The sequence below is a fragment of the Pezoporus occidentalis genome, unplaced genomic scaffold, assembly GCF_034315485.1.
Source record: "Pezoporus occidentalis ecotype Australia unplaced genomic scaffold, CSIRO_AGI_Poc_V1 ctg43, whole genome shotgun sequence".
Classification (NCBI taxonomy): domain Eukaryota; kingdom Metazoa; phylum Chordata; class Aves; order Psittaciformes; family Psittacidae; genus Pezoporus; species Pezoporus occidentalis.
In genome coordinates this window covers 1,139,509-1,158,612 of record NW_026915758.1, presented here as the reverse complement: position 1 = coordinate 1,158,612, position 19,104 = coordinate 1,139,509, and the positions used below count along the sequence as shown (strand labels likewise).

The window sequence follows — 19,104 nt, the reverse complement described above, 5'->3', positions numbered from 1 at the left end:
GCAACTCCAGTTTTTGGTTTTTTTTTTTCATTGCCAAATTGCTAAAGCAAGTAAGTTTTTAAGACATCACAACACAAACTATATAATCTAGGACAAGAGGAGTACAATTATTGCAGAGACTCCCAAAACAATGGCAAAGCTTCAGTTCATTTTTGGTAGTCTTTGGCATAATGCAGTGTTCAGTTCCTGCCAAACCCAATGTATCAATCATCTCTATTAGATTATTATAATATATGAATTCTAAACCAACTAAAACACTGAAAGAGTTTATGACTTTTCAGCCAGAACACCTCAGTTCTATACAGACCTGTTTTCCCAACTAGAGTGTTTAAGCTATAAGGAGTCAAATAATATGCTTGCAGACATGTAAAAAATACATTGTTTAGGCAGGACCCAGACTCAGATTTTCTCAAAATACCATTTTACTATAACCACCACACTAAAGAATATAGTCTTTAGGAAAACATTTGTAAGGTTCTATTATAATAACACTGAGAGCAATAATGCACAGCATTGACTGCTTTTGATCACTAGTCTGATCAACATCCCAAGGGCAGATACCATGTTCCGTGCAAGCCCCTAAAGTAGCACACTAACCGAGCAGCTAGAAAAGAGCAGCTTGAGAGCTAGTTCATTTAAATGTCATTTTCAAGTTTTGACTGTAAGTGGTATCAATATTTAAACATTACAGTTTTCATTTACATTTCAATTTTACACACACTGAACTTGTCAAGAAAACAATCTATTTGTCTTTGAAGCATCAGAACAAAAAGATAAGAATCCTTTTTCTGTCCCTCCTGCTTCCAGTATACTTGCCCAAACTTTAAAAGGTAACATCCTGCTTCAATTAGAGTTCAGCTTCACATGTTTAATTTCACAATAACGTGATTTCACGATTCCGTGATACAGAATGGAGCATTAAGTGCCCAACTGAAAACACAGGTTTCTGCAAGACCTAGTCATGAGATGTAAGCAGTGATGCAACCTGGTAAAAAATCAGACTTGGAAAAGCTGTAAAACAGTGAGGGATGCAACTGTGGATATTGCATAGATCTCACGTGCCTCATTCTCAGATGGTATTTCAGAGAGGATCAGAAAACCCAGCTAATTAAACAAACCAGCTGGTTAATTCAAGGGGTAAGTGCCTATTGAGAGCTAAAACTGGTGTTTGATTATTTTTTTCCTACTTGCTTTCTAATAAACTTGATTTCACTATTTTACTCTGTTACAAGACCTCAAAGTTAAGGGCATTGACTTTCTGCCCTGGTTTTGGCTGGGATAGAGTTAATTTTCTTCTTAGTAGCTGGTACAGGCCTGTGTTTTGGATTTAGTCTGAGAATAATGCCGATAACACAGTGATGTTTTAGTTGCTGTGAATCTTTAACTTTGGTATGCAGTATCTGATACATACAAAAGTTAGATATTTATAAATACTGCAAGGCATCTCCCCAAAGCTATGTAGACAGTTGTAAGAATTTAACTTCAAAGTCTAAGCCATAATTAAAAGTCATGTTTAATTTAGCATGAGAAACAGTATTTATAGGCTGCTAACATTAATACATAACTTAAAACATAACCATAGAAAATAGATGTTTTCTATCTGAAGATCTCTACAAAGTCTCAGAATAAGTTTTGTCAAATTATAAGTAAAGTTTTCTCTGTTTAAAGGCCTGCTTTTGCCACTGCCACTATTTATCAGTTTTTCTGCTGGTAAACAGAAATCACTGATCTGCATATTCAACCCAAAATATGCTTAGTAGCTGTTAGAAGATTTTTAGTAAAACTGTGGAGGTGAAAGCCCTTCTTTTACAGGGAAGCATCAGTTCCAACAAAACTCATATTCATAAAAAATAAACTGATGCAGGGTTCTGCCATAAACTGTACGTTTAACAAAATTATCTTAGCAGTTTTTAGTTTGTACTTACAAGAAAAAATACTGAGAAACGAGTTTTTTTTATTTCATTTGTTTAGTATTTAAATGTTATATTTCTGCAACTTAGCACCAACATTTCAGTGCAGGGACAAGCACTACTTTAATCATAATTATAAATTTCAGCCCCTCAGTCAAGCTGATACCACTTACAGTGATCAGTATCAGGTATATCAGCGTCCTTAGTAAACAGTGATGGAGATCGGCCTCTACAAAGACTGTGAGATGCAGTCCCTGTCTCTCACCTTCAGTACAAGATTTTTTGCCTTTTCCTTCTAGTGAGTCAGATTAGAGAAACAAGTCAGGTGGAAAACCAGAGTTTGAGCTTGGGTTTTAGTTTCTGTTTCATTTCGTGGTTGTTGGGGTTTTTTTGGTGGCAGGTGTTTTGCTGTCTGGTTTTGTTGTTGTGGGGGTTTTGCTTTTTGTTTTCTTTTGTTGTTTTTTTTAAATGACAACTTTGTTTAAGGCTGGATCAAACTATCTGAATCAGACCACAGTGCAAAGCATGTTAGCACTGCTAGGATAAGCAAAGGTCCTTACCTTGCATGGACCCTACTTCAAGGACATAGCATATTCAGCAAGAGTTTACACTTTGGTTGTCCTAAATAGTTCATTAAACTGTAGCCTTAGGCTTGTTTGTAGCACTCAAGTTTTTAACACATTTACATACAAATAAAAGCTCCCACCTGACAAAATAATCTATAGTTCAATCACCAATATAAATGCATTAGGTAAAATGTTAATTCACTTAATTAACTAGGGAAGTGATCTAAACTCCTCTGCTGTAAATGGGTAATCACCGGATCACACAAGAGGGTTGGTCAGTTTTTACAAGGATGAAATAACTACTTTAAGAGTTTAAACTTTAAATTTCTTTCAAATTTTCAAGTATAAAAATAACTGCTCCATTAAGGCATTAAAAGACTATCAGCTGTAGGATAACTTTGACCTCAAATGAAGTAGTACATACACCTTATTTTACAACAAGAAAAGCAGAAAGGCCTGGCTTGTTTGGTTTTGATGAACAAAAACTGGGCATAATCTATATTAAAAATACCAACTTATGATCAAGGCTGGGAAAGAAAATTGGTACTTAAGCTACAAGACAGTGCCACGACAAAACCAAATTAGACAGGAATATAATTAGGTTGAAGGCTAGATATCTAGTCAGAGAAAGGAGCTCAGGAACAGCTTTCTAATTGAAGCAATAAATGTGGGAGTCATTGAGCTCAGGGATTTTGTAAATATATTACTGTATAAACATCTATAATTGATTTAAATTATACAAAAAAGTAGAAAAGGATCTTAAAAGATTTTATTTGAATGAACTAGTTCTTGATTGATAAAGAATCAATAAGGAGCTCAATATAATATTGAACTATATTAAAGCATATTATTCTGGGGAGGTTAGCACCTCAGGTAAAAATTATAGGTAACCAAGGAAGAGCTTTATAACCTGTAGGAAGAACCTGCATAATAAGCAAGAAAGCAGATATCTGCTGACAGGAATCTTGTATTTTAAGGGTAGCCATAATAAAAAGAAACTTACAAAGACAGATATTAATTTCTGAGAGTTGACACCACTTTGAGCACCAACAATTGATAGCTTGCAAAAAGGCACAATAGGAGGGATATGAGAAATAAGTTTTAATACGCTGACTTGATTCATTTAACATGCAATGAACACAGCAATAATACTAAACCAAGTTAACATCATGCAGTCAACACACAGTATAGAGGAGGAGGCTGCCATGAACTACTTTGGTTATGTAATTGTATTTAACAAGAAATGAAACTTACTGTAAGTCAGCTGAAGGGCTAATTTTTTTCCATTTACTACTTTAACATTTGCTGATCCCCATTACATTCCGGTTGTTTTGTTTTTTTTTTTGAGTTCCTAACAATTTATTCTTCTTAAAATAACATGAGAATCAAGGAACAAATTTAAAGTATTAATATGAAGTTAATGGTATTTAAATATCCTTCTATAACAAGACAATTAATATTTTAATTGATGCAGCAAATGCAGTAAAATAATATTACCCATATTTCTCCAAAAGCACACAATACTCACTGGTGTTATAAAACACAGACAGATTTCTCTAACACCAGTGGGGAGATGAAATAACAGCACAGACGGCTTCTCTTTACGTCAAAGCTAATGCAGCATAAATTGCAAAAAGTTTCAAGCATCTCAAGGGCAATTTATTTTAAGGAAAACCACTTACCTGAAAGAGGAATCCATCATAGGTTTACATTAACTTCTATTGACTTTGTTCAGACTACTAGCAAGATCATGTGGTAAAAAGCTAAGTTGTCCTATCAGGCAACCAGTAGATGCATGTCCAGAAGTACTGATACTGCCAAATTAGTTCCATTTATTTGCAGTAATTGTGCTACATATTTTTCTGCAGAAACAGCATTTTATGTACATAAGACGTGATGCCTCAACTGAGCCAAGCAATGGTTAAAAACAAAAAGATGTGTCTGCAACTTTGCCAAGACAACACGTCAAGGCAGACTGTAGACTATGAGGTGCCAACTTATACAGGGTATTCTCCTGTGTCTTTTGCGCTTCCCACCTACTTGCTCCACAGCATTTCTATGAGTTTAGGTGCTCTGTCACCATATGGAGCAGTTTAAAGGGTTATCATCCTCTAGCCACCAGTTTAGATCCATTTGGTCCAAGTTACTACAACTACAAAAGACAGTGAGAATGGAATGTGCAAAGAGTCCTCATCTACATTCAAAGCAGATGACACAATTGATTGGAAGGCGCTCAGTGTTAGTCCAGCTGTGAGGATGGTAACCTCTAGATGGTCAGAATGCTAGTTGGTCATCCGTAAGTTAAGCAGAGAGCAGGAAACTGGTGCTGGAATAATGAAAGCCATTCATCTATCTGAAGATTTCCATGATAATTCTGCTTTTTAAGTGAGGTAATGATTATCTTAGGCAGACACAAATTTAAAAGTCTGATATACTCCTATTTAAGAGAACAGGAAAAGAATGAAAAGGTAGTATTTGGTACCCTAAAATTTAAGAGGTAATAAGGCCATACAACCTCTCCTGTAAGGTATGATCAACTGGACTTTTGTATGTATTTGGCCTCTTTTCCAACAACAGAACAAAGAGAAAAAAGACATGTACGGATTACTAGCCACAGTGTTCTGGATATTCCATCTTTCACTACACCTTCAGATCAAAATCCATCTTTAACACTTCTCTCTACATAAATGAAAGCAAGAAAAATGAAACTCTTCTATGACTGTTTTTCACTTTGTTACATAGAGTGTTTTCTATTTGCTGCAAGAAGATATTAAAAAGAATTTATGAATGCTCATGGAAATTTACTGGAACTTTTAAGGCTCAGCTTTCAAATGACAAAATGTGCATTTCATCCTTACCAGGACTGTAACGGTACTGTCTGTACTGTTGTTACGGACAGTATATGCTTTGGAAGAAACATGCATGAACTGTTTTAATTTAAAGACAGCTTTTTACCATATAAGCTTGTTAGGAAGCTTCAGTTTAATCTGCTTTCATCCACAAGATCCAGACTGGAAACCATGGAGAAAACCTGCCTTAGAAAAGAGTAAGTATTTATGAGCAGGGAGCTATACTGTTGATAAATGAACTCCAGATACAGCTCAGAAGTTATGCCTGTAAACAAACAATGCAAACCAAGCTTCCCATGCAATGATTACGTAAGCATCAGCACTGCAAGAGTCATACATCTTACATTTGGGGAAGGATCCGTTTGTTCATATTTGGTATCTTCCTTCCCATTTGCTTCAGACTGTTGCAGTTGGTATGATCTGCCTTCAATGAAAGTAATATAGTCTTTGTAAGAGCATAACGGGCCTGCCAGGATACCCATGAAATTACAGTTGTAACTTAAATACTCCAGTAGACTTGGCATGCGTCTGTAATTCAAAGACAAGCAACTCGTGAGATGGAATGTGTAGTTCTACAGAATTTCCACAGCAGGAAAAGTCATACTCCATGTTATTGCTTACTCTGACTGCAGTAAAACCCACATGTAGAAAAGCAGTTTGTGTGTCTCTGGTAATCACAGCTTAAAACATTCTACACATACTATTTCTTTCCAAACTGTACTGAGCATTTTCAGATAGATCTCCTGAACGCTGGTGACTCTCCTCACACAGCAGAGATGTCTGAAGCTGAGCCTGGGGAAGGAGTAGGAAGGGTGTTTCCCTGCGTGTTTGTTCAACTCTAGGCTTCCTTGTTTTCCCTTCAGTAACTGAATTGGTAAACAAAGGTTTGCGTTAACTGGCAATAATTTCAATTAAGGAAAATGCCTCAAGTCAAGCCTGTTTTGCCCAGGACAATATGCTACTCTCAAGTCTCCTGAATAAAGAAAGGGGAAAATGTAAGTTAAATACTAAATACCAGAATTAAACAAGCATGTTCCTTCACCAACTACTTTAAATGTGTACTGAATGTTAACTACTCTCCTGCCTGATACGGCATTAACTTGCATATACTGCATAGAACTTAGTATGTTTTTCTTTACTAAGAATAAAAACTTCTAGCGATATTTTCCAGAATAGATGTATGAATTAAGCTACAAACGTAAAAAGCATGGATCCATTTTACATGGGTAAACTCTCTATCTTGAATGTAAACTAGCAATTCCACAGAGCATTAAGGCAGCACACAAAACACCAGCTTCTTTCCACCCCAAAACTAGAATCACAGAGATGCCTGAAAGCCTACCTTACAGCCAAGCACCTCTGAGATGGAGTCAAATCTTCATTTTTTCGAAACATTCCTAGGGAAAAGGACAGGGAAAAGGAAAAATAAAGAAAAGCTAAACCCCACACATGAATTAACAGTTTCTTTACTCACTAGAGCAAGCCGCATGCCGCAATGTAATTTCTTAAGTCCTCAAGCAATTTCAGTGGTACTACATCATGTAAAATTTTTTGCTGGAATTGGAGCAAACAATTCTTACTGTTAACAAAATTATAAACTCTCGTATCCTCAGTTATACCCAACAGCACCTACACCGGAAATCACATGGATTTCAGGAAAGCATTAAGATGGCTTGTAGTAGGTGCTGACAAATAATTCCTCTACATTGGTTAAGATTTCAAAGCCTGCAAATTTTAACCCCCCTCATTCCCAGTCATGGAAACTTGACAAGCCCCAAGCCTCTTTCAACACTGCAGTAATCCAGGGACATCTCACTGATGACTGACTCGATGCACAGTATGAACACAGTCCAAGATAGATTTAAACAATTCAAAAGTTAAGGCAGACCTCAAGAGCACCTTCATGCTGCAGCTAAAGATTGCAAAGAAGGACCAGTGAGAACATTAAAACATTCTCAAGTCTTTCACCAGCATCAAGGAGAAGCCCTCACCCCTGCTAGCAGAAACAGGCAGGCCAAGTCTAAATTCAGCAGCAAGACTGAATTTACCTTCTTGCCATAGGGACCACTTTCTGAAATGCTGGTGGTTACCCCTGAAAGATGGGCTTCAAAATCTGCACTCCCATAAAAAAAGTGAAAAAATATGACCTTCAGCACTTAAAATTAGTATTAACCACTAACTCAGGGGGAGAGACGAAGCAGATCTCTTGCCTTCAAACAAGTCCTGGTTTATGCTGCCAGCACTGCTTGCCAAAATGACTGACTGCTTCAGCTCCTTCTGCAGCCCCTCCACTGGTTCAGACATGAGCACACACGTCCATTCCCTGCCATTCACATTTGCAAGTTTCCTTTGCCATCACAAGCAATAAGAAATTTATTTTTATGAGCACAGTTTTCCCAAAGGAAAGTTATGGAATCCCATGTGAATTATCTTCCTCCCTAGCACTGCCTAAACTCAACAAACAATTTCTAACCAAGTTTGATGAAAGAGCAGAGGTAATACAGATACAAAATCTCAATGTGTTTTATGAAAATAGGTGATTTGACAGAAGATCCTTCTCTAGTCACAGAAAACTTGCCTTCAGCCCCACCCCTTGATGCGAGTAAATCCAGAGGGGAACCCTTATATTTGAGAGAAAAGGACAATTTTAGGACATTAGGAGAATATTAACTGGAGTTAATTATTTTTTTTAATTATTTTTTAGGTATCAAAATCAGTCAAGCTTAAGATAAAAACAGACGGGGGGGGGGGGGTAGAGGGGAAGCCAAATCTCATTTATTTCTATGACTCATGGAAATACTTGTTAACTAAAAAAAGATAACACTGTTGTCTTCATATGACTCCATGAACAGTGACTTATACACACTTACAGCTTTAAAACTGCACTTCTAATCTTAAAAGTAGCTGAGAATATGGACAGGTTAGCAACTTGCCATCTCCTCTCCTGTAATATGACCTGGAAAAATACCTTCCTCAGTCCTGATCCTTCAGAGTGCAAAGTGACCCCTATTCACCTGCATTCAAGGCAAGAAATTAAAGGGCAAAGCATCACCGCAAACTTCATGCAGGCAGCTTCTCTTCCTCATCATTACATTTCACATCATCTCCTTATAGGAGCATTCTGAAAGGCCCTTTCACCTTCAAGGCTGTAAGATTACAGTTCTCAGCAGCAAATCTTTGACAAAAAGACACAAAACCTCCTATAGATTAATGCAGATCACATGACATGACTCCTCTAGGGAAGTAGCCTGTACTCAGCCTCCAGTCTCACAGCATACACAATGTAAACTGACCCGAGCAGGAGCATCTTTCACGGTTATACTCCACATGAGTATTCACACCCTTTAGTCAGAAAGTGGATGCAGTCACTAAGTGTGCTCAAGTGAACTTGCACAAAGCCAGACTAACCACTGTATAAAGGTAATTAGACAAATAAAAGAGAGGTGAGGAAGAAAGAAGTGGCATATTTGAACTGGGTTCCAGTTATATACATATGTAATAAGTCACTAAGGCCTAAATAACCTGGTGAGCAATACAATTATTGTCTCAAACATACCACAAACAAGTAAGCCTCCATGAATTTTTCATTTCGCTATCTCACTAAGATCTCCCTCCAGCCAGCAATTTCTTTGAGGTCACTTCAGTGACTCCCTGAATTAGTTTGTTGCAGGCTTCCTTCATTTAAATGTCTTCTCAGCGGCTTGAAGGCCCATTTATCACCTCTGCGCAGCATGCAAGCACAAGGAAACGATTGATCTCTGCCTCTGTCATACCCTCAAAAGCTTTCAGGAAGCTACTGTTAAGATTTTTTAACACATAGGAAATACATATGGAAAAGGTGCTCCTACACAGACGCTTATCTAATGAGAGATGAATTAATATATATCCATTCAATATTTCCCAGGCAGTGTATCTGCCCATGGGGACAGAGGCCTCATTACTCATAGCTCTTCCTTACCTACTTCACACTGGAGATGAAAAAAACCCACTTTAACAGTACACCACTGCTAGGGAACTCATGAAGTTTTGTAACCTTTCTCTGGGGATTATGACAATGGTTTTCTCCTGTCCTAAAACAGGACTACTACAATAACTGCAGCTTTTAGTTGCTACCAGCTCACAGTGGGGATTACAGAAAATGGCTTTTATCGAACATCTGTTAGAGAGGTGAAGTCATTTGGTCACTCAGGAACCATAACTCAGTTTTCTCATCTTTAAAGTAGGAGATACTCCTATGCTCTTTCTTTGGTAAAAGAACTTTGTAAATCATTGGTAGCAAAATTTATCCCCAGCTGTCTAGATCATGAAGAAGTTGCATCATTTCATTCCTCCTCAAGAGATCGTATCCCAAAGGTACACACCAATATCCTGCCTTGCAGACTTTATTAAGGCATATTATGACTACTATCATGCTCTCACTACAATAATACAACGTTTACAATCGCATTATAGCACCACTCCAGCTTTGCTGTAAATCTGCTTGAATATATCCACCTTTGTATTTGCATGCAACCTGGCTAATCAGTTATTAATATTGTTTAGGTATAAGCCTGCATTACAATGATAATCTTAAACATGGAGATCATATCAGAGGCTCTTTTGTAATTGCAGTCAATTTTGAGGTTGTGAAATGGATCACCAGCTGAGCACAAATGCATGCCATTATTAAATAGTTTAAGACCTGAAGACAGGCAGACAATAATAGTTTTAACTGTTACTAGTACATCAGCAGGAATAGAAGCAAACAGATAAAGATGCCAGTTGAGTAAAAATGCAAAGCAACTACAAAAAGCATGAAAAATAAGAAGTCTTGATATCCAGAGAGCCATGCAAGCAAACACCGGTCCAGAACAACACTTGAAGAGCTCGGAGGGGAGAAATACAATACAATTCTCTAAAACACTAATGTACATGGCACTGCAATCAAAGTTATTTGGTAACAGATACTGAAACAAGAATGACAATGCTGTCGCTAACACAAGAGGGAGCACCTAAGAAAAAGAAAATAGATCAAGAGACAAGTGGAGAGAGCATTAGAAGGCACTCCCAGACATAAGAAGAAATCAAGTTCCCAAAAATACAGATCCACACATCATGGCAGTTTCACTGACGTAATTAACAGACAAATTAGAGAAAAACATTCTTGGTTAAACAGCTGCAACTTTCTTGTTATAATACCAGCATTTATAAAGTGGAGATGGGTCATGGCCACCTATGAAAAATCCATACGAGTATCTAGTCCTACATACATAATTGCCCACCTCTGTCTCAAGAGTTGTTCAGTTTTTCTCTTGCTCATACCTTCCCAAATACACTTTTTAAAAGATATAATAATAATAACAATGATAATAAACCCTATTCAAAATCAGAAAAGTGCATTAACAGTTTATGAGACATTTCCATAAAGATAACAATATTCTTAACTGACCATCTCTCACTACAACAAAGAATCCCCACTTAATCACAGAAGCTGACCAAAACACGGTATGTTCCTTTTTACCCCAGGCTCATGTTGTGACAGTCAGCAATTCAGCCTGGTAATCCCGTTTTGGTTTCGTAGGTATTTATTTAAAATAAATTTGGAATATCACATCTCATGTACCAAAATACATAAGCTGATCAGTGCTTCAGTACATCCACATTTCCAGCCTTTGAGCCAGAGCAGACCAATACTAAAGTTGTCTGCAAAGCCTTTAGAGCGATGCAGTGTCTTTCTGCTGAATAAGGGAACTATTTGCCTCTGATAAAAATGAAATAATTGAGTTAACTGAAAATAAAGGAGAAACACTTATATCAACTCAATCAAGAAACATTCTTCAGTACTTCCGACACTATTACATTGCTCAGGAACAGCTAACAATAAAACTACCATTAATGTTATAGCAGGTACTGCACATTGGTTGGGACTGCTCATTAGCCACAAACCAGCAAGAAATTTGTTTTCTAATTTACATAATAATAAAAAAGATCTGAAAAACCTCCCAGGTGCATGGTGTAGCATCCCAACTAATACAGTGCTTGCACATGAGTTCTTCTAACATCACCTTTCTTTCTTTTTCCTCTTCTCCTTCCCATTTTCCATTTATTTTATCTGTCCATTCAAATCTCTCTCCTTTCAGGGGCCATACTAGACAGAGGCTATGCTTTCATTATTTTGCAGGGAGAAATAGGCCCTAATAGCCTATTTGGAAATCTTACAGCTTTGTAATAGTAGAATAGCAATATGAGGAAAACCAGCATAAAATAATCCAGACATTGGCCTAATAGCTTGATGTTGGAACAAAGTAAATGAGACCTAAAATACTGGTGAAAGACTTGCCTTTAACCACATTTCACCAATTATCATTCAAACTAAACTGCAGAGGTAAAAAAAGTCATTTGAGTTGCATATTCCCTGTACTTTCTCTCCTTTCAGTTCTCACAGTAAATGCAGTGCCTTACTAAATCAGTATCTATTCTGATGCTTATAAAAATGGAGAGCACCAGATACATAGGAGGAAATAATAATTAGGAGGGAAAAAAAACAGCAAGCAGTACTCCAGGAAAAACACATTTTAAAAATTAGCAACTACAGAGCTGAAACGCCGGGGCGCAGGGGAGGGGAGAAGGAGACACAGGAACAAAGAGTTTATTTCTTTTTGCGGTTGGAAAGCATATGAGCAGCCCCTGGGAACGAAGAAGCAGCTGACAGAACAGAAGGGTGTTATCGTCCTGGTTTCTTACCTGTATCTAGCCACACATGTTTATGGAAAAATGCAATGAAAAAAAGCTTTTGAATAATTAAATTTCATGTTTTGTAGAGCAGTACTGAACTTGCCTTCAAAGTTTTATGTATTATTGAGTTTAATTAAATAAATAAGAAAAAGTTTGGAGAAAGCTGTGAGAAGATTTTTCTCCCTTTTAAATATCAAATATCAAGTCCAACATTCCCTAGTCATGCGGGCTGAATTGCTTGGAGATTCAAAAATAAATACATTGCAAACTTCAGAACTTCAATGGGTTATGAATATAAACATCTGAAGAGACTCTTTAAGATTCATTAAGTACTAGAATTAAAAACAAGCTGCCAAAGCGCATAGAGATTGGTGAGGTTAGATTTGGATATGGGCCTTTTCCTGTAAAGATCCATCATCTCGTGCAGAATTGCAGTAAAATGAGTGAGGCTCTGTGAGGATGAGTAGGTTGTAAGCAAAAAGAGAAAATGCTATATGAACTCATTGCAAGATGCAGAGTGGCAGTATCTCTCTTCTCCCCTGCTTAACTGCTAGTACGTTAAAACAGCAAAAGCTTCTCTACTTGCCACCACCTCCTAGCTAGAAATTTCTTGTGCAAGTATAACCCTCCAATTTATAGCCCTTCTAACCTGCACCTGTAGACAAGGCCCTTACTTCTAGAGTAACTGCAACACAACTTTGTTTTTCCAAAATATGCTAGTCTTAAATTTTATGGCAATTCAGAATATAGGATCTGAAGCAAAAAAAAGTTCTTCTCCCTTAATTCTGCCATTAGCCGAAAGTGTTGCATAAATAAATCTATGTATTGACATAAAGTATGAGTACTGCCACAAGCAGTCTCCAAATAATGCAAAAACCTTTCTGCCTTTTGAATATATACACGTGTAATGCTGAAGATAACCAACAAGAAATACAAGGCAAATTTTAATATATCGACTGCTCATTTTTGGCAGCATTCATTAAAGTAACAAGAAACTCTAAGAAGGCAAGAATGATCAAGGGCTTCAGTCCCAAATGTCAGAGTACACCAAAGACGTACTCCAAACTTACTCATGTAAACCTGTGATCCATGCAACCTTCTGAAGTCAGCATTACACAGCAAGCTTAAAATGATCTATGCAACTTGCATAGAATTTTCCTGCTTAAACTCCCCTGCCTACACTAAGTGCACAGGGATGTAACAGTTATAGCGATAGTTGTTATTTATTTATGGGATTCCATACTGGTGTTCAACTTGGAATTAGCTAGACAGACTCTTTACTATGCAGCATGAGTGAGCAGTCTTCATCATTACATCCAGTTCTCTTCAGGACTTTCAAATCTAACACTAAAACCAGCTGAACACAACAAACAGGCTGCTAGGAAAAGATCGAGTTCAGATGTCTCTTTACCACAAAGCCAACCTAACTACAACCAGAGTTTTGAAGCCTACCAAGATCTTCCAAGATCACAAACACCTTCCTTTCAGCTCTTTACTTTCATTACCTCTCCTTGGACATGCATAAAAAACAAGGCGAGCAGAAAATAAAGTAATTTGTAATTAATATAGCCAAGTTTATATGACTACAGGCTCAGAGTACCATTAATCACTTTTACTGATATTCAACATTTTCTCCTCGCCCATCAGTATATGTCAAAGTATTTTCCAGGGCAAGCATGGACCTTCATACAGTGAACAAAACCCCACTGACAGCAGGCTTGTTTTCAATGATTTCTCATGATGGACCCCTTTTAAGTTGTCTATGGTTAAAAATCATTGCTTCAGTATAATCTCCATTTCCCCTTTACATCTTTTCTTTGCATCTCCTGACACCAAACCAGGAGTTGCTCCTGAATTCACATTGGTCACATCAACTTTTGAAAGTCACGTTCACACTGTGCTCCCAGCAATGGCCATCATCCAACTCAAGGACAACTGCAACCAGAGACCAGTTTTCCAATACAGTATCAGCTACACCCCACGGGCTGACAAAGACTCAAAAGGATATCTGATACGAGGTCAGCAAGGAACAGAATTCCAAGGTTTATGCTCAGAATTCAATTACATCTACAAGAACTTTAGACAGAAAGTAAATTGGGCTTATGAGGAAAACAGAAATTGTCTGAGTTAATATAAGTAGGGAACAAAAAAATAGACTGGTTTGTGTAGGAAGTTAAGAATATACCTAATTAAATGAAAAATTTGTTTCATGATTACCAGGAACACTCACATGCTTTTCCCATACCACAACTCCACTATCTGTGTATGATGTCAGCAAACTGAGAACAGCTCTTTCCCCAAGCAAAATAATACTAAGAGAAAGCATTTATCTTTGATACTAGAATTATTACTTCCTCATAATAAGCTGTTCCATCTAGCTTGTGTACTCTGTAGTCTATTTGATTATAGTTTGCAAGACAAATACTTCTGAATAATTTTCTCTGGAAGTTAAACATCAACTAGATATTAAACATCAACCAGCATTATTTATTTTGATTCCTACAAGAATTCTCACAAGTAGTTTTCCCCACTTTTCATATTCATCTGTGCTGTTTCCTACAGGCTTCTCTAGACAGTGTTGACAAGAATGGAAACAAAATGGAACACCAACAGCACTAAAGCTAGGATGTATACGAGACAAAAACATATTAAACTCCACACATAATGTTACTAAAGACATTTCAGAAGAACAGGTGGCTTGATCCAGGTGGCTGGGGCTACACTCCCAAATCTTCAACCAGCAGCTGGAGCTCCAAGTGATTCAAGCTAATTAGCAAGATTTATTAGATGGTATTATCAAACATTAAAATGAAAATTACCCCTTTGAATTTAAAGGTAACTAAACAATTAGATACCCTACCCAGGAAAACCCACAGTAGGATTCATTTTTGACATAACTAGAGCCCACTTATCTGATGTATAAATCCAAAGGGAGAAAAGACAGAAACATAGTTAGATAATCTCCCTGTTCACACTGACAAGTTAGTAGCAAGTGTAATTATGATAATAAACAAAATGAAGCACATGATGAAAATCAGCATACATGGCACATATTAGACTTCTAAGAGGTGCTCAATGACTGAAGTGACACGTACTTTTCCTAGCAACCTGTCAGCAACAACGATCTCCAAATTTATTCAGCCGATTCTCAGGATCAATATGCCAGCCCAAAATAATGTCAGTGGTCTTCCGTCACTGGTCCCAGAAGTGCCATTTGTCTTCTGATAAATAGTATCTTCTGCACAATGTAAGCATTTTCAGAGCTTTTGCAGCATCTGTGCAACATTTCCTGGCACTTCATTAGCAAGCATCTAAAGAGTCAACTGAGACACAAAAACATATTTTGTCCTAACACACACACTGGACTAAAGTAACTCACTGACTCATGACTAACTTTCCTAAAATGTATTTGCTATGGATAATTAAACACAGTTCAAAGAAATCTTACCATCATGAATCTCAAATGCCAAACTAGTGATCTTCTGTGTAATTATCATCATTGGACTGTTTTAAGAAAAGAAAGAATAAATTAGAAAAAAAGTTCAGCTTTTCTTTCACAGGCAAACATCAGGGAAAGCGTATGTTAATAGTCCAGGTTAGTTACTCTCAACTGGAAGATTTTCAACGCAAGGATAAAGTGATTAGTCTCTGATTTTTCAATGCAATGAAAATAATTTAATCCTTAGATGCAGTATTTGATAACCTCTGCCTTTTATCGCAGTGTTAGGTTCCACAAACATAGTCAGTGTTTCAGATCTATTTTCCACTAACAGTTTATTTTTTTTACAGTGGGAAGAGTAAAGAAAAAAGGGCAATCAGAGCAATTAAGTACATTGTAAATTACTGCAGCACTAAGGAAAGGACAATAAAAATATACCAATGTTGAAAAATATTATACATTATTTAGATATTCAGACCACTTCCACTGTTTCTACTAACACTCAGTCCTATGCTTAATTTTCCCATCTAGAATTATTATTTGCTTCAAGTAAACACATCTGGCAAAACAAAACCCCAGTACAATTTATGTTGGAGCCCACATAAAAGAGTTCAGTTTGTTCTGAGTTTGGTACACTTGAGCAGATCTTAAACTGTCCAAGATACATTCTTCTCTACCTAAACAAGTCAGCTTTATATTGAGAAATTATACAATCTTCACAGTACTTAAGAGCTCTTGACTGATGCAAATCCCAGCACTGAGAACCCCTTAACTGGGGGCAAGGAGAGGATGGGGGAGAGCATGAAGTAAATTATTAGAATTTAAAAATTTAACTTTGGAATCAGATCTCAAAAATGCATCAGGGACTCTGTATTTACCTCATAGCTTCTGAACTGGAGACCAAACAAAACAATGATACTGTAGGATAGGCATATAGTTTTGTTCAAGTCTTTTGACTGCAGCTGGCCTTTTTTAGAACATATTAAAGTTGGCACAGAAAAACAAATCCAACAGCCATCAAGTTCTCCTTCACTGACAGGGAAATGCCAGTGTTTTGCCAGATGGCTCAGTCTGACAAATTCAGTTTTTTTAATGTTATGGCTATTTCAAAACACACAATACTTTCAGTCCTCCAAATGCAACCAAGGAAAAAGGGTTTTCCCTACTGTATTATCAGTGCCCCAAAATCCTGACACTAAGACTACAATGACAGGCAAGGGTCAGCAACGAAAGAAACACTAAACAAAACCAGACAGTCAGGAAATCCCTCATATCTCTTTCTACCATTTAAGCTGCAGACTTGCCTGGTGCTGGCAGAAATCATCAACTGATTCTGAACATAATGGGTGGTCCTTCTGTAAGTGGACATGTGACAGCATGGATCCTGCCTGGTGGAAGGATGGAGCCCAGGAGGAGTTCTGTCAGACCTCGTATTAATTCTAGCTGCACTGATGCATCTGTCATTGTTATCATAGCAGACCCCAGTGTTCTTTCGCTTCTCAAGTGGCTATTCCAGTATCATCAAGGATTTGGCCGAGGAGCAACAATCTAGACACTAAAAGAGGAAGAGTCCTTCTGGGAACAGGAAGGCTGGGAACCAGAATTTTAATGATCCATTTTAGGTGCTGGCAGAAAGGCAAGAAGGCAGTGGAAGGCTCACTGGCAGCTGGGATCTGTTAGTACTGCAGCCAGGACCACTCAACCCTGCACAAGCAATTGCACCTCCAGCGCGAGGTCTTCTCCACTGTTTTCACTGTCAGTGCACTGATACCTTCCTTTAAACATTTTGCAGATTCTCTGGGACACCTCAGGTGGGTATGGCATGCTAGGAGAAATATCTACATAAACAGACATTCAAAGCTCTTCTGGGACCAACTACTAGACAAATCCATGCCAACATCTTTGTAAGAACTTGCTGGTGCTGGGGTTCAGCCACTGGTTAGGCAACTTTTATAATTTACTTGAGCTAATTTCTCTTCCCCTAGAACTAGAGAAAACTGGCAGAAAATAGCCCTTTCAGTTCATCTTCTCTCTCCCCCTGTTTTGGAAGTAATCTCTGTCTCAGGCCTCAAGGGAGCAGTTCAGTATATGACAGATGCATACATCAAGGTCCCAAACTAGTGCATGAAAAGATGGTTTAAATTAGGCAGCTCAAACATACAGAGAGATGGATCTAGGCTTCAGAACAGTTCTATCCAGAGCACAGATCTCTTAAATCTTTGAATGTGTTCAGACCTAGTAGAAATCTGAGCCAACACCAAACCAAGAGTCACATTTGAGCAATGATGTGCTCAAGCTCTACTGATAGTTTTGGGAGCAGCAACAAACAAGTGCAATTATACTGTTTCTGGAGTCAGCTCAGAGCTTTGATCACTGCCAAGGTTACACATTTTGGCCCTATAGTGAACTGGAAGGGGCAGCATTTGGCTTACAGTTTCATTTGTAATGGTGAAGGTTTAATATAACCCTAATCAGTGAACCTAACTTTAAAGTGCTTTTATGCATATGTCCATGCTGCAAACTCTCATTATAGACAGTGGAGATGTAGCAATAGTCAGAGGCATTTGGCAAGTGAGCCAGTTCACACTAAGGTTGAACTTAGTGGTAGGGCAGCTGAAATGCCCTTCAGGCTCTACTGTCTACATCAGTCAGATGTCCAGTGACTACAACTGGAACTTGGATATGTGGCTTGAAGGTAGACACTTGGATGTAGGAGTAAACATAGAAAGATGTTTCAGAAGGAAGGGTCCAGCTAAACATGACAGAAAAGACAAACTTAACCATAAAGCTTTTGGATTCAGCCTACAAATTAAGTTTCTGGACTACATACTTGTTATCAATGAAGGCTGAAAAGCAACAAGGCTACCAAGGCTACCAAGCACAGCTCCACTACACAATACAGGTAATACTAAACTACAAAGACCACTGACATTCACAGTATTCCTGACAGTATTTACTGCACTGTTTTAAGCAGACTACCAAACACTCTCCCCCAAAAATCCATTCTCTCCTTTAAATCACCAAAAGCACAATCACAGTGGCAAACATTTATAGGAAATGTTGTGCTTCGGTTCCTTGTGACTGAAGTAAGAAAGAATCACTAGTTGTGTTGTTTTACTTTCCCTACTTAATTCTGTTTTCCTCCTAATTACTGCTCAAGTCAAATACAGGTTTAAGCTCATGATATAAAATCAGAGCACATATCGACAAAGCTTTCTGTTTCCAAGGGCTGTGTGACTGTTCCACCACACAGGTGCCTCTTTCCTTAGCTTTCCCCTTCTGGAACATGTAACAAAACCAAAAAAGAAAGAAGCTAAACAGCTAAATTCAATAAAACATTCCAATTTTCCTCACAAAGTGGTATCAGACTGTGCCAGGCACACGAGTACATCAGATACAATTCAAGATTCATCATGTTGTCACAGGTGGTAACAGAGTTTTAGGAGAAAAAAGTAAAAGCAAAAAAATCATGCACCAAATCCTTTACGGCCTTCAGACAGGAACAGGAGGCAACAGACAAGGCACCACTGGTTCTGACAAGACACAACTGCTCCCCAAAGTCTCAATTTGCATGATTAAAGCATAGCTACTTATATATTTTTATGTGTACAAAGACATAAGCACAC

General features: G+C 37.7%; 1 protein-coding gene across 3 annotated transcripts in view; it reads right to left on the bottom strand.

Moving 5' to 3' along the window:
• MBOAT2 (membrane bound O-acyltransferase domain containing 2) overlaps positions 1-19,104 on the bottom strand; it is a 172,031-nt gene that overhangs the window by 12,096 nt on the left and 140,831 nt on the right. For all 3 annotated transcript variants that reach the window (XM_062634545.1, XM_062634544.1, XM_062634546.1), the window contains 3 exons: positions 15,488-15,543; positions 6,668-6,722; positions 5,670-5,853 (listed from right to left, as the gene is read on the bottom strand). In XM_062634545.1, coding sequence (XP_062490529.1) covers positions 5,670-5,853; positions 6,668-6,722; positions 15,488-15,543 — 295 coding nt within the window. The remainder of the gene's footprint in view (positions 1-5,669; positions 5,854-6,667; positions 6,723-15,487; positions 15,544-19,104) is intronic.